The sequence below is a fragment of the Mytilus trossulus genome, chromosome 1, assembly GCF_036588685.1.
Source record: "Mytilus trossulus isolate FHL-02 chromosome 1, PNRI_Mtr1.1.1.hap1, whole genome shotgun sequence".
NCBI classification, from domain to species: Eukaryota; Metazoa; Mollusca; class Bivalvia; order Mytilida; family Mytilidae; genus Mytilus; species Mytilus trossulus.
The window spans coordinates 17754301-17769227 of record NC_086373.1 but is presented as its reverse complement, the minus strand read 5'-3'; the positions used below and the strand labels follow the sequence as shown (position 1 = coordinate 17769227).

At 31.0% G+C, this 14927-nt stretch overlaps 1 protein-coding gene across 1 annotated transcript in view; it reads left to right on the top strand.

Moving 5' to 3' along the window:
* LOC134717444 (protein pigeon-like) overlaps positions 1-14927 on the top strand; it is a 60700-nt gene that overhangs the window by 15439 nt on the left and 30334 nt on the right. Inside the window, exons 3-22 of the mRNA XM_063579985.1 lie at positions 90-143; positions 1172-1241; positions 2121-2174; positions 2902-3057; positions 3917-3966; positions 4436-4624; positions 4927-4976; positions 5548-5588; positions 6432-6715; positions 7037-7154; positions 7793-7864; positions 8046-8138; positions 8850-9026; positions 9499-9659; positions 10121-10190; positions 10701-10798; positions 11609-11836; positions 12044-12120; positions 13832-13967; positions 14507-14602. Coding sequence (XP_063436055.1) covers positions 90-143; positions 1172-1241; positions 2121-2174; positions 2902-3057; positions 3917-3966; positions 4436-4624; positions 4927-4976; positions 5548-5588; positions 6432-6715; positions 7037-7154; positions 7793-7864; positions 8046-8138; positions 8850-9026; positions 9499-9659; positions 10121-10190; positions 10701-10798; positions 11609-11836; positions 12044-12120; positions 13832-13967; positions 14507-14602 — 2274 coding nt within the window. The remainder of the gene's footprint in view (positions 1-89; positions 144-1171; positions 1242-2120; positions 2175-2901; positions 3058-3916; positions 3967-4435; positions 4625-4926; positions 4977-5547; positions 5589-6431; positions 6716-7036; positions 7155-7792; positions 7865-8045; positions 8139-8849; positions 9027-9498; positions 9660-10120; positions 10191-10700; positions 10799-11608; positions 11837-12043; positions 12121-13831; positions 13968-14506; positions 14603-14927) is intronic.

Below are 14927 nucleotides of genomic sequence, written 5' to 3'. Positions count from 1 at the left end.
TTAAAATCGTTGTATTGAAAACCTAAAGATATTTGCTATAAGCGTGTCAAATTCAATCACCTTTATTATTTTCTTTCTGTTAATTACAGGGAGATATTGTTACCCACATTGGAATGTATGATCCAGCTAAACAGTCATATCAGGTATTTATACTATCTTTTTGCAGTTCAAATACACTTTCTTCAGTGGTATTTGTAAAAAGAAAACTTTCAAATTCTTACATTTTTTAGCATAGTAGTTCAATAGTGTCATTTAGGCCGATGGACCTCTGGCCAACCAGTGTGACTCATTCATCAAAACATCTCAAGATTTGTCTATATTTATGACAAGACTTGAATCCATAGTAGTCTTTGTTGAAAGCACTGTCTGAAGACGCAGAACTAAATGAAAATATTGTTTTTATAAAATGTTAATTGCATCAGGTCGTCTTTAAATATCAATATAAAAAAAAAAAATATGGTATGTTGAGACAGCTATCCATCAAAGTTCAAATGAAGTTGATGTAAGCAATTATAGGCAAATGTATGGCCTTCAAAAATGAGAAAGATCCATACTTTATAGTCAGCTTTGAAAGGCCCAAACATAAACAAAATGAAACAATTCAATAGAAGAAACTAATGGCCTTATTTGAAACAAAACATTTTATGAAAAACAAATATGTTAAGACATGAACCAATGACAACCACTGTTCTAATATTAGGCTCATATAGAGTGTGGCAGGGTTAAATATGTTTGATGGAAAACTCTCACCTAGCATGGGACAGTGGTGTAACACTACAGCGTAAGAATAAACAACAAAAAACAATGAAAAAGGCTTAATACGTCAGATCAATGCAAAGCAGAAAAACATCTAATAGACAGGAAGTGGCAGGGTTTTTATGCATCCCCCCATAAAAAAGACACCAACTACAGATTCTAAAGTTCAAGAGAGAAGTAATCCATACATTTATGATTTGAAATGCTTGTTAATCAAACAGAAATAAAACAGGATTGTACTTTCACAACAATCTAGTTATTTTTTGCAAAATTCAATTATTCATGTTGTCTGTTGTTTGCTCCTACCATCTTATATTTCACATATTACAGTAACTATAAGTTGTGTTTTTTTAGAGGCAAAAAGGTCTGATTGCTTTTTAAAAATAATTTCTTATTTGTATACTTTTTCTTGTAGTTACTGTATACATACACTCAAAGAGTAAAAGTAGTTTCCTGTTCTGTAAATGAAGGCAGATCTTTAATTGGTAAGGTTTGTTAATTAAGCTTCTAGTCTGCATTTATTATATATCCTAAATCAGATATAAATCTTACAGCTATTGACTTAATCTAAGCTTTTATTTTAGAAAAAATGTACTTGTGTTATTTGTTTATGTTTCAAAACTCCACTGTTGTCTTTACCTTTCGAACAGTAGCACTTAGGTCATTATGATAATTTTGACAATTGGCAGATGGTCTGCAAATTGTCAAAAAATATCCCAAGGACCTCAGAGCTACAGTTCGTCAGCTATGTTTACTTGAATCTTGAATTGTTTTACTTCCATTCTTAAGAAAATATAAAAAAGAAGATGTTGTATGATTGCCAATGAGACAACTCTCCACAAGAGACCATAATGACACAGATATTAACAACTATAGGTCACCTATGAGCAAAGCCCATACCGCATAGTCAGCTATAAAAGGCCCCGAAATGAAAATGTGAAACTATTCAAATGCTGGTTTGTTTATTTCAAATTTATTGTCATTATTGTCATTGTTATCATCAAATAGACAATCACCTAAAACGGAAAAAAAACATATTTTGAGATCATCAATTAAAAGTTTATTACCGGAATCAGAAATAATTTCTTACTGCATTAGAAAATGCATAGTAAATATTTTAAATAAAAACAATCATTTCATTTATTTCACTTTTAATAAAATGAGGAACAAACTGGTTAGGCACGGTCAATGAAGAGATGAGAGAATCTTGATTTGACATAGGCAGAATGCAAGCAGTTTATCTAGATATCTGGGTTTTCATGTGTCAACTATAGCAGCAGTTCTCATAACAGCAATGGAAATAAAGTAAATCTGCTTTCATTTAATCATATATAAACTTGAATATTTTGATTTACCATGTTCAGCATTTTCTGTGGTTACCAAGGACACAAGTGCTTCAGGGCAGAAACATGGAAAAGGTAACTTAAATATGCTTATTACTGTTAACCAAATTACTTTTGCTGATTCTTTTTTCACATTCAGCTTTTTAAACCCTCTCTTTTAAAAATTGGGGGTATACTGTTTTACCTCTATCTATCAGTTCATCCATCTGTCCTGTCCGTCAGTCTGTCAATCTGTCCCATGAATATTTTCGTCACATTTTCCTCAGGAACAACATTTCAAGCATTTCTTAAATATAATTTCAGGGATTATATAAGTCAGCTATACCGTGTGATGCGTTTTCAGCTTCATCACTCAACAACTTCCTGATTTCCGAACACTAGTATCATTTTACACATGATGGCCATGTTGAAAATTTTCTTCACATTTTTCTCAGGAACTACAATACAATTAGGCTTTCTGAAATTTGGTTTCAGGGTTTATATAAGTCAGCTATACCATGTAATGTGTTTTCAAATTCACCACTCAACAATTTCCTGTTAACCGAAATGTTTTAGGGGGGTACCTCTAGTGAGCAGTAGCTCACAGTTTCACTTGTTCTTTCTCACTTTGCTGCTATTACTTTTGTGATTAACTGTAAAAGCAGAAATGTTTTGTTGGGGTTTACATTTTGGTTACCTGTATTTGGTGAATAGATATTCTCTACAAAATACCTTTATAATAGGCTTACATGCCTTGAATTGTGAATTCTATTTACTTTTGATGTTTTTTACATTAATTAATGTTTATTCATGTTTATTTCAGAAACATACAGTGCATATTTAGCAGAAATTCGTGCAGCAAATAGCAGAGTGTTTTCTCTCAACTTAGAACGTCCACACTTCCTAAAGATTCAGTTTCTGTATTTAGGTCAACCTTCTGCCAAGGAATGTCACATGATTGTCATGTTACACAAGGAATGTAAGTTATAAAATATGTGAATGTGTAAAAAAAAAAAACAGATGCAGTAGGAATTTCTGGTTTTTTTTTTTTGTTAAAGTGCATTATTTATTTTCAAACTTTGTATTTTTTAAAATTTCTGATGAAAAAAACACTCAGACGTTGTTACTCTGATAGACTTATAGGTTGATTTGAGATTCAAGTGGGCAAAATGATATGCTGATATTATAATTGTTTTTTATAATGCTGTTGCTAGGGTAATTGATTTTCTTTTTATTCTGATAAGCTTGATAATGGGTTGCTGCTAACAAGGAAACTATTGAACAAAGGGTTCTGAATGGTAAAATTGAAGTCTTTGTCTTTCTCTTCGAAAGTTTAGGATTGTCATCATGTTTTGGTTCTTGAATATCAGTTTAACAGTTATCAACTTATATATATATATATGGGCAATTGATCTAAGTAGTGCATCTACTTTTTATCACTAGCCTGTTAGACTCAGCACTAATATTGTTGATTTAAATCCCTCACAATCCAATCTTAATTGACAATTATTGTTAGTTTTCCTACCAAAGGTTGCAGGTTCTCTCCAGGCAATCAGGATTCCTCCTTCAATAAAAACTGACAGGTTATAACTCTGAAATTGGTGTTAAACTTCAATCAAATAATCAATCTGTCATGACAATGAGGAAATGATGAACTGGTTTTAAACAATGAAATCCGAATGATAATAAAATGAAAACCAATCTTGATGAAGGTTTTTCATGCAAACCATATTAAGAATTTCAACATTAAAGGTTAATATAACTGTTAAAGGTGTAAAATTGATATGAACTACTTATGAAATTTATGAATTAAAGTTCCCATTCTTATTGCCTTTTAGCTATTGGTTTATACAGAATCCCACTAGGTAGAGTTGGTGATAGAGGAGTTGTAAGTAGAGTATCTTTACATGAAATTTGTTACATATTATTTATAGAGGTACATGTCAGTCAGGGTGTCAATAACTTGGCAGTAAACAACATGAAAAAAGAAAAAGAAAAGTTTCTGAATGTTCACAAATAGTAAGAGGCACTCGTATAATATGTTTTGAATAAAAGGATATATTTTTATGATTCCATGAGAAAACAACCCCACAACTCCCAAAACTAAAAGGCATTTATATTTTACCATAGTTCTTAGCAAATGACAGGTGTGCACACAAAATGTCAAGCTCATGTGACTCAAAATAGATGTATAAAAGCTAAACAGAAACTATCAGAGAAATATTATCTAGGCCTAATTCTCCAAATAACAAAAACTATGAAATACGGTATTGGCTCTACAATTTCATAACATGGATTAAATGTTTTTCGATACATTTTTATAAAATTTTCATAATTTTGAATTAACTTTTTATAAGGTTATGAGTAAACAACCAGAGACAAGACCAATAGTAAAGAAGTTTGTATGGTGTCAGTGGGACTGTCAACATCAACAGTTATACTACATACACTACCGTCATCCAGGGGCCAGGGACCAAAACAAGGACCACCATGTACCAATGATGTCAGCTATACAGTTCTATCAGTCAGCACAGTATGAAAATATTGTAAGTTTTTATTTGGACCACACATCATTGAATATTATTGGAAAGACTTGCATTAGTAGAGGACTTTGCTGTCAGATTTGTGATTTAAATAAATGTGACAGTTTAAAGTTATAGATGTGTCTGAAGATATAAAAAAAAATGTAAGTTATTTTTATGGCAATTACTTGCTACCACATTTTTACATCTGTGCTGATTAGAACTTGTATTTAGGAATTTGAAATTGTCTGTATTAATAAAACAAAGTATTTTTCTCATGAAGTACACAATAAACATTCATATAAAATGTTTTTATATTTTTTCAGTTTGATGTGTTGATATCATTTCCATTTCCTCATGTAAAAACCAGTATGAGGTTAGTACTCTGTTTACGTATACATATGAAAAAATAAATATCTGCTGAACCAATGTCTACTAAATTTCATTAAAGGAGAGATCCCTTATGTAGATACAGATGGAATGCAGGCTTATCAAATGAAATTTATAAAATAACTTGACAACTATTAAGTAAAATGCAACTTTTTATGGTGGTGTGTACTTTTAAAAAGTGTTGATGTCAATTTAGCGGTATTTTACATAATTTTTTTTAGTTAAATTGTACACATGTTTAAACACAAAAAAGTCAAATAAACACTCATTTGAGGATTTTACAATCCACTGCTATCAGGAAAGTGTCACCTGTGTGTCAAAGGTGCTTTATACGTTAGTGTTTACCTTTTGGACTATGTTCGTGCTTGATACTTGTTTAGTTAAATTTTTCATGAAATTAGCCTATTTCTGGCTATCATTGTGTAAACTCCCAATATGGCATCATTTCAAAGACATCACTTTCAAATTCAGTCATTAAGACTAATCTAATGTTTCCTTTTTCATAGAACACCTGTGCAAGAAACAGCTGTTTATCTCCCTTTTTTCTTATATTGTAGGTCTTTTTACAATTCATCTATCCTTGATAATGGAATTTCAGGTATGATAACTTATAATTGATACATCTGTGTATATAAACAGTTTAATGAACAAGTACATGTACTTTCAACAGTGAATGTTACCTCTAAATAAACTGCTGGTCGTTAACTTTGTTTTTCTGGCTTGTCTTTTTATTTGATGTTGTGTCAATGAAATATACATAGTTATTTTCAGGACTTAACTGGTTCCTATTTAACTTTGTTTGAGGATATAAGACTATTTGGAAAACATCAATTAGACAGCAACCTGACAACACCAACAAATCAGAAAACACAAATGATCAGAAATTATATATAATGTGGTTAGAACATAACATAATTTTATATGTGAGTTTTGTAACTAAGGCCAAGGTAGTATCATCAGTTGGATGTCTAAAACTTCAAGCAATACTCCAACTTTAATGACAGTGTTTAAGTTCAATTTAAAAAAATAAGTCCAACATAATGGTATCACATTTTGACCAAAGAAAAAATATACTGAGTTCCTGTTCACATTTATGATGTAATACATGTAGTAGGTAGATATAGAATACACAAGGATACTGTTACTATAGAATATGACAGTAACACAAAGTAGAAATAGAATGCACAAGGATACTGTTACTATAGAATATGACAGTAACACAAAGTAGAAATAGAATGCACAAGGATACTGTTACTATAGAATATGACAGTAACACAAAGTCATACTTGAAATGAGGCCCTTAAAAAAAGCAATTTCTATAAAGTTTGTTTGAATGAATTGACCTCAATTTTTCCTATTTGAGGTCATTTGTTTAAAATTTTCAATCATATTTGTCAAAGACTCACATTCATATTTAAATGTATTTACTTGAATATTTCAGATCAATTTCTTAATTTAGCTGTTTTGACACAAAACAACGGAACACTGTGTATCTGTTGTCAACAAATGGACACACCATATAATAGGGAGCGATCAGTTTCCAGAATGAGGTCCAGAACATCACCTGTATTTGATAGGTCAAGGACATCCCCAGCTTTTGACAGGTCAAGGACTTCACCTGGCCCTGACAGAGCAAGGACATCACCTTCAGTTGAAAGGCCAAAGTCATTGTCAGAGCAGTCAGACTCTTCATCTATTGGAATGTCAAGGACGTCACCAGATGATGTAATTTTACTTCTAAATTGCTTTTAATTTAAAATTGTTAAAATGAAAGCAAACTATAAAAATCAATGAAGATAATTCATTGTAATCTTTGAGATGCTAATTTGTGTGGATATATTGTAAAGGGTCATATTTAACCACAAATTTCAACTGTTTATTAAATTTTGGTTATAATTTGAACTTTTGATTAAATTACAATGTCATCTCAACAGCTGTGTATGTATAAAAATATGTTAAAGGTAATTGAAATGTTTTACTTTAAAGAATTCCATATGCTGCAAGAATTAATAAATATTTGTTTTCTTATGTTAATTTTTTCTATAGAATAACCAGAATAACCAAGCCTGTCTAACTTCCAGTGGGAATTTTAATTTATCCAGTGTATCTGAGTCTGATGATGAATATACAGAAATCAACTACTATATCAGCATGGTGCATCATGGTAGGGAGAATTTTTAACTAACCAAAACACTACATTGTGATAAAAAAAAAACAACAAAAAACAGACTATGTTATAGATTTATGAAAATTAAACTTAAGATTTACTTTTCTTTTTTTAATCTTGAAACTTTATTTCAAGGTCAAACTTTATTTCAAGGTCAGAATTGAGAAATATACTACTGGAGATGTTTATCTTTTGGTTGAAACACATCTGACTTTTGCACATTTTTAAATCCTGCTGTTTTCCTGGCTGTCATAGTATAACATCACATAATCAATTAATCTCGTCTTAAAATATAAAATTGAGAATGGAAATGGGGAAAGTGTCAAAGAGACAACACCCCGACCATAGAAAAAACAACAGCAGAAGGTCACCAACAGGTCTTCAATGTAGCGAGAAATTCCCGCACCCAGAGGCGTCCTTCAGCTGTCCCCTAAACAAATATATACTAGTTCAGTGATAATGAACGCCATACTAATTTCCAAATTGTACACAAGAAACTAAAATTAAAGTAATACAACACTAACAAAGGCCAGAGGCTCCTGACTTGTATATTTTGAGCATTGTGTCCGTTTATCTCCTTAGAAACTTAAGTTCATCTATAGTTTTTCCTTACTAAATATAAGTTTATTTTACAGCCAAGGTCCTCCATGGCTGTGTATCAGGCATTCCATTCTCAAGGAGACACAGACTTCACTTTTCCTGGCATGGTTAGTATAGTTTGTTATCTGTATCATCTTTTGGCCTGACATGAAAAGACAAGAATAATTGATTTACATCCAGTTTTGAAATTTGATGTGTGTACTTAAATATTTACAAATATATTGTGTTTTCAGAGTAAAATCTTTGATTACCAAAAGACTGTCATAAACTATTTTTGTCTATTTACAGGAGATTATTTAATGGTATTACTTCCTGGATATTTTATCCACATGTTAAATGTTAGTATCGAGTTTGAACCTTGCCATCATATTTTACTGCATGGTAAGTAATGGCTGATTTTAAACATCATAGATTTTGTCAGTATGAAAAGGATATAATTTAAAGAAAACTAAAAGGAGACATTATTTCAGATATTTTCTATTTCTATAACCATATAAGATAAGTTAAATGGACACATAAACTATTATGCCATGGATACAACTATTTGATAAGAAATTTAAGGTTTTAACAAAGATAATAGAATTTTCAAAAATATCTGAAGTTTCACAGGTATCTTATAAAGACTTGTGGTTTATTTTTGTTTTGGACAAAAGTTGAATTCCTAATGTTATGAGTGGTATCTTCCCTGTTAAAGTGTAATGACAAGTATTTGAAGCCAAACATCTGGTCCGAGACGAATATAGTCCCTAGTGTTGACAGTGGGTTACTTGCCATTAATTTTTATACCCCTTTCAAATATTTATTTCTCCATGTTTAATGCCTCAAATTACAAGTAGGGGGGGGGGGGGGGGGGGGGGGGAATTACACAGTAAAAAATTTGGGTCCAGAATTTTAAAAGAAAGTAGTGATTTGGTGATATAATTTGTCCCTAAAGTAGTACAACACACTGTAAAAAATTCTTTGAGAAAGCGCAGGTGGGATTTTTCTTATTTTCATTTATGTTCTAAAAGAAATGCACTACGAAATAATTGTGGTCTCGGACCATCTATTTTAGATGATACAATTCATTATTGCATATTCAAATAATTTCAGATAAAATTGTCAACCTCCAATCTACTATTACAAATGAAGATGATTCTACTGGGACTCTCCCAAAGAGCATAGTGGTAACCAGTACGGATGTTATACCTGTATTATCTCCCCTGGCAAAAGATACATTCCACCTGTCAACGTCCTGTCTCTATGATATACTGAAAGAGACACCTACAGGTAAGTGAGTAAGAATGTGAAATTTAAATATTTTGAATTGCATAGAATTTACAAACATTAGCTGTATATACCATTCAAGCCATAAAATTTCAGAACACATGAAAAACATGGAGATTACTCTAAACCAACTTATTTTCGTGAGCGATTTATTTTCACGACTTTTGTGAGTAGAAAAATAACGTGAATATAAATTGTCGCGAATATCTTTGATCTTTCCTTTATAAACTTCATCAAATAAATCAGATAATCGTGAAATTAGATAGCCGCAGGTGGTCAAGAAAGGATTAAACGTGAAATAAAGTATCCGCGAAAATAAGTTGGTTTACAGTAATTATTTCAAATTTATGAAAAGCTGCATACAGATTAAGATATTTATTGCAATTGAATTCTCACTTTTAAAAAAAGTGACATTAAAAAGAACACATGATAATTTCTATTTAAATGAAATATATTAATGTTTCTACTATTTCAGTTGGTTGTTTGTTTGACTACAGAACAGGTCTGGTGTGGAAAGTAGAGATTAACAAGGACTCTTTAGTTAATATGTTCTCTGCTTGTTATATGCCAACTACAAGATCAGCATTACTTCATTTTGTCTTACTTAGAATGAGAGATTTCTGGATTGTTAAAAGGGTAGGTAAAATATGCAACTAGATTTAAGTTAAGGTATGAGTGCCAATGAGACAACTCTCCATGAATTCACAATTCATCATTATAGGTCAAATTTTGGCCTTTAACAAGGAGCCTTGACTCACACCTAACAGCAAGCTTTAAATGGCATCAAAAATGATTTGTGTAAAACCATTCAAACAAGAAAACCAACTGCATTCTATCAGAATTAGACTTGAACCATAACTAGAAATTTGAAATTATTTATAAATAAAAAAAATTCACAGGTGTACTAAATAAAAAAAATTCACAGGTGTACTGTCAAACTGATTCTTGTAGATATTAAATTTACATTCATTTTTCAAATGTAGGTCTGGTAAACATATGATGTGCATTGTCAGGCTGATTCAGTAAAGTAAATGAATTATAAGTATAGGTATTATCTCATTCATTCTGATAACACAGTTGTATATTTCATATTTCAGTTATTTGAAATGCTAAGTAATGACATTCCAAGCAGAGAAGTTCCGGTTTTAATGTCTGAATTTTTAACAGGTAAATATATACAATGATTAGTTATAGATAAATATAGTGAAGATAACATTTTATACCCTAAAATCAATCAGTCTTGTCAGTTCAAAGCTAGTTTAAATTGATAAATATAGAATGTTGATCTCTATCTCTATCTTTCATTTAATTCTTGGTTTATTTTTATGGCATTGGGTTGGTGTTAAAAAAAGTATTATGCATTTTTTTGTTTCATAGGCAAACTTTTGATAAAAGTTGTTTTCATGGATCTTATTTTTTCTACTTTGTCATGTATACATTACAACTTAACAACACTAAATAAAAAAAGACTTCCAGAGGTCTGATTTATTGTAGACGTCCAGAGGTCTGATTTATTGTTTTACTGTATTATTTGGTACATTAGATGGGTTTAAAATATAAGAAAGGATATGTTTCTGATTGAAAATGATATTAAAATTAATTTAAAATTTTTCATAAAGTTTTCTGAAACCTTGGGTCAATTTTTGTTTCCATTACTACTTTAACATTTTATTTCAGGAACTACATACTCCAACATGAGAAGACAAACAGATAGAGAAATACTTAAACAGTTTCCATTTTCAATGGCTGAGATATTTAGAGGTCAAATTGAAAAGGTCAGAGAATGCTTTGTGTATACCCTACTTTTAGAGTTGGGCTCAATACATTCATCTTTGTCCATCTAATTAAAAAAAATATGATGCTATGATAATGGCTGTTAAATCCTACTTCGAAATTGAAACTAGCAAAAGAGGTCTTATCAAGACTAATTATGAGCCAGTTTACTACATAGGTGGAACATAGATGTTAATCCAATATCATTTTGTCTCACCTACTACATTCAAATGTAATACATTTGTACAGGAATGCTAATATGGGAGCCACACCATAAACTATTTATATGAAACTTTACAAAAGCAAGTAGAACTGGATGATTATATATTGCTTAGAGATGCCTTATGTTCTTATGCGGTGGAGCACATTTGAGCGAAAAAAATAGGACATTTGAGCGCCAGAATTTTAACCAATTTTTTCGAAAATTAAAATTGTCAAAGCCCATTTAAGCTAAATATTTTTTAACCCTTTAAAGGCTTTTTAGTAAATAAATGATATATAATAAATTAAAAGAAAATTTAATAGACTCAAGACAGCACAACATAAAACAATATAAAACTTTTCAATTAAAATACAGCACTAAAAGTCTAAAAGGTTTAGTCAAATGTTAAAAGTCTGTTTTAGCCTGGAATTTATTATCTAGAGAACTTTTGTAATGGGTTCTAGATATACCCCCTGTACAATACTGTGCATAGAATTGCATTATGAACTTTCTCTTTATCTTCTCTCGAATGATTGATAACTGAACTTTTTCTGGTCTTTAAAATCATACCTATAAATGTCTGTTTATTCCTATAATTTTTCTTTATCAGACAGAAGATGGAGAGCGATTGGCCAGGTTATCATACTCAACATTACAAAGTATAAATATCATCACAAAAACAGCTAAAGAAAGACAGAAAAAACCAGGAGGAGCAGATGAAGACTTGTGGGATACACTCAGAAGGCATTTACGACTCAAACAAATAGAGAGTGGAAACAGATTCTCTCAAAAAGTTGTTCAGAAGGCATTTATGAAGAAGAAAAGAGATATTGAAATGGTATGAAAACATAGTAATTATTAGACCCACACACATCCTGTCACACTTAATTTTCTGCACATTTTTTTCTGAAATGCTTCAGACTGTTGATGAGATATTTAGTATTTAGTCTTAACATATTAAAAGATACAGATTCAGGTTGAGTCAATCAATTAATAATATATGTATAAGCAGTCTTATTATTTGTGTGTTTATTATGTGTTTTAGGGTCAAACAGAAACTCTGGCTAAAAGTTCAGATGATCATATAGGTTTCCTTACCAGTTTCCATTCTAATTTAGGAAGGTAAATACTTATTATATACACATTATTGGGGGGGGATCCAGGAATTTATTAGGGGTGGTCACCTTTTGAAATCTTAAATTAAAATTCAATTTTTTTATTGGTACACGTATCATGAAAATAGTTACAACACTATAGGCGACAAAAGTTACACATAATTTATAAAATTGATTCCAATTTCATTTTTCTTGGATGCCTGGGTGCAAACATGTCAACTATAACATCAAGTTCTAACTCTAAATTGTTATGCACGTGCATCAGTGCAAGTCAATTTAGTCGGTCCTGGCCCATTGTTGCACGTAAAAATGTTTCTCTCTATTCGAACGCTCACATTCACATCTTGTTACACTCATTGTGCAAACAATTTTGAGAATTGCATATATATTGGGATAATCAAGTTTGTTGCATTTTTTAATGGTTTCAGCAGCTGACTTTGGCAATGTATCTGTGGTATGTTTTCAAAATTGCAACCACCTATTTACTTCCGAAGAAATTCCAAATGTTCTTTTTCCTGCATATAAAAGTTATGGTTTATCCCAGGTTGGAAATAATTTCTTTTTGTTGTTAATTAACATGTTGATTGTTTTACAAAACCAATGTCGTTTGTACTTATATGTAAGTTGGGGGTTGTTTCTTTAATCTGATCACTTTTATTTGTATCAATGCTAGGTCCATTACAAGTCATTGGTACTTCAGAAGGGGCTGATTTGTGGCTTTTCCTGAAGGAAAGTGGGTATAAGTTACTAAAAAAATTGGAATGAACAAAACTTTTAGACAAACAGTTAATGGAACAGGGTATTCATTCAATATAGAATATTTATGTGACTTTAAAACTTAAAAATTATTTTTGAATTTTGGCATCACAGTAAAAAAATATTATTGGTCGAGAAAAGTTATTATAAAAACTTTAAAAATTTAGATAAACATAATATAAAAAAAGTATAAATTACCTGCTAAAAACATCTAAGATTGAGGACTGTCTCTTCATTTTTTCACCTTAACACTCAGCCTTAACAGCAAAGAAATCTACCAAGTAATTGGCGATTGTTGATTACATGTTCATAGTATAAACATACCTGTCAAGGTACATGTATTTAGCAATTTTTTGGTACATGGTGCACCATTTTTGCAAAGCCAGGGGGTGGTCACTGGCACCGGGTGACCACCCCCTGGATCCGCCTCTGATTATCTGGTATGCTGTACCTTGAAAGAGATCTGTGGTAATAATAAGTTCTAACTATTTATGTTGTATATTTTAGGCCAAATACATCTTGCAAATATTATATGACATTTTAATATGTATTATGTTTTAAGATTTAAGTTCTGGATACGATTTTTTGTTATTTACAGTGCATGACACTATTTGTTATCTGGAATTTTTGTGTTCTCAGAGTTTTTAAATTGCATGAAATCATTTACATATTCATATGAAATAAAGGAAATGTTCGGTACACATCATTGAAATAGAAATCCAATGACACCAAAGTTGAAAATACATGTAGAGGTCAAAATACAATCTTGCTATGTTAGTTTCTGGATAATGGCTTGTAAGGAACTAAATCCTTGGTTTGCCAACAAGAACTTGTCTGAAAATATTTTATAATTTTACATTAGTTTCATTATTTTTTACCGTTTAGAATACATTTGTAATCTATATACTGGTTGTATTCCAATATTGCTATAAGCAGTGTGTCATGTCTTCTTATTATTTCAGGTCAGAATCACCAGCACCTGTGTCCAGTTTATTTAGTGCCAGTGCACAGGTCAGGCCAGACACAGTATTAGGACTAGCACCACCATTCCTTCAGGGCAATACTATTTCTACAGATTCTGAAAAACTAATAACACTGGTGAGTAACTTAATATCCCACTTCAAGTCGGGCCAGATCCATTTAGAGACTATAAAATGTAAAATATGACAATTTTGATTAGTCTTCACAATCTAAAGAACTAAAGCAATTACTGAGAAAATAACAGTTACATGCCATTAAAATCATTTCAATTTTTAACTGTAGCACTACAAAAAATAGTTCTTGTACAATTTTAGAAAAACAGTCAGAAACTTTTATGAAGTAAATGTGACCAAACCGTCAATACAATCCCATTGGTGCCTTTAATTTATGAATAATTTCTACAGTTTAAAAAACAAAACCAATTTTTAAATCATCTCAAAATGACCATAATTGTAAACAAAAATTTCGAGATGCTTATATGGTTTATTCATGTTTTTGTCCCTTAATTTTTAGCCCTTGTTACACACTTTTCATGGAATAGCATAATCGCTTGTTTTTGACTATTTTTTAAGCTTTTATGAAATTCCTACAAATTGGGAAACAGTTTCAATTGTGATTGTGGTTGCATTTATTCTAGTATATGCAATTTTTTTTAGACGAAAGAACTATTAGCTCAACACTTGGGGAAATATCTGAGAAAAGATGCAAAAACTAAAGCACAGAATGTAGCCAAGGAATATGTTAGTTGCCAGGTACTAAATAATAAAATAAAATGTTTAGACAATTGACAATTAAACTCAAATAACTTCAAATGTAAACCAGCTTGATGTATATTCTGACATTTAACTTTAAAAGTTATTTCTTATTTTTGGGATTCCAAAATAGGTGTAGAGCAGTCATGTACAAGTCCACATTTAATCATTGGAGAGATAATCATAAATATAATGGTAGTTAAAAAAACAACATATGAGAGCAAACTGATAAACAAAAAGAAATTTTACCATACTTTTTTTAGCTCACCTGGCCTAAAAGGCCAAGTGAGCTTTTCTCATCACTTGGTGTCCGTCGTCGTCGTTC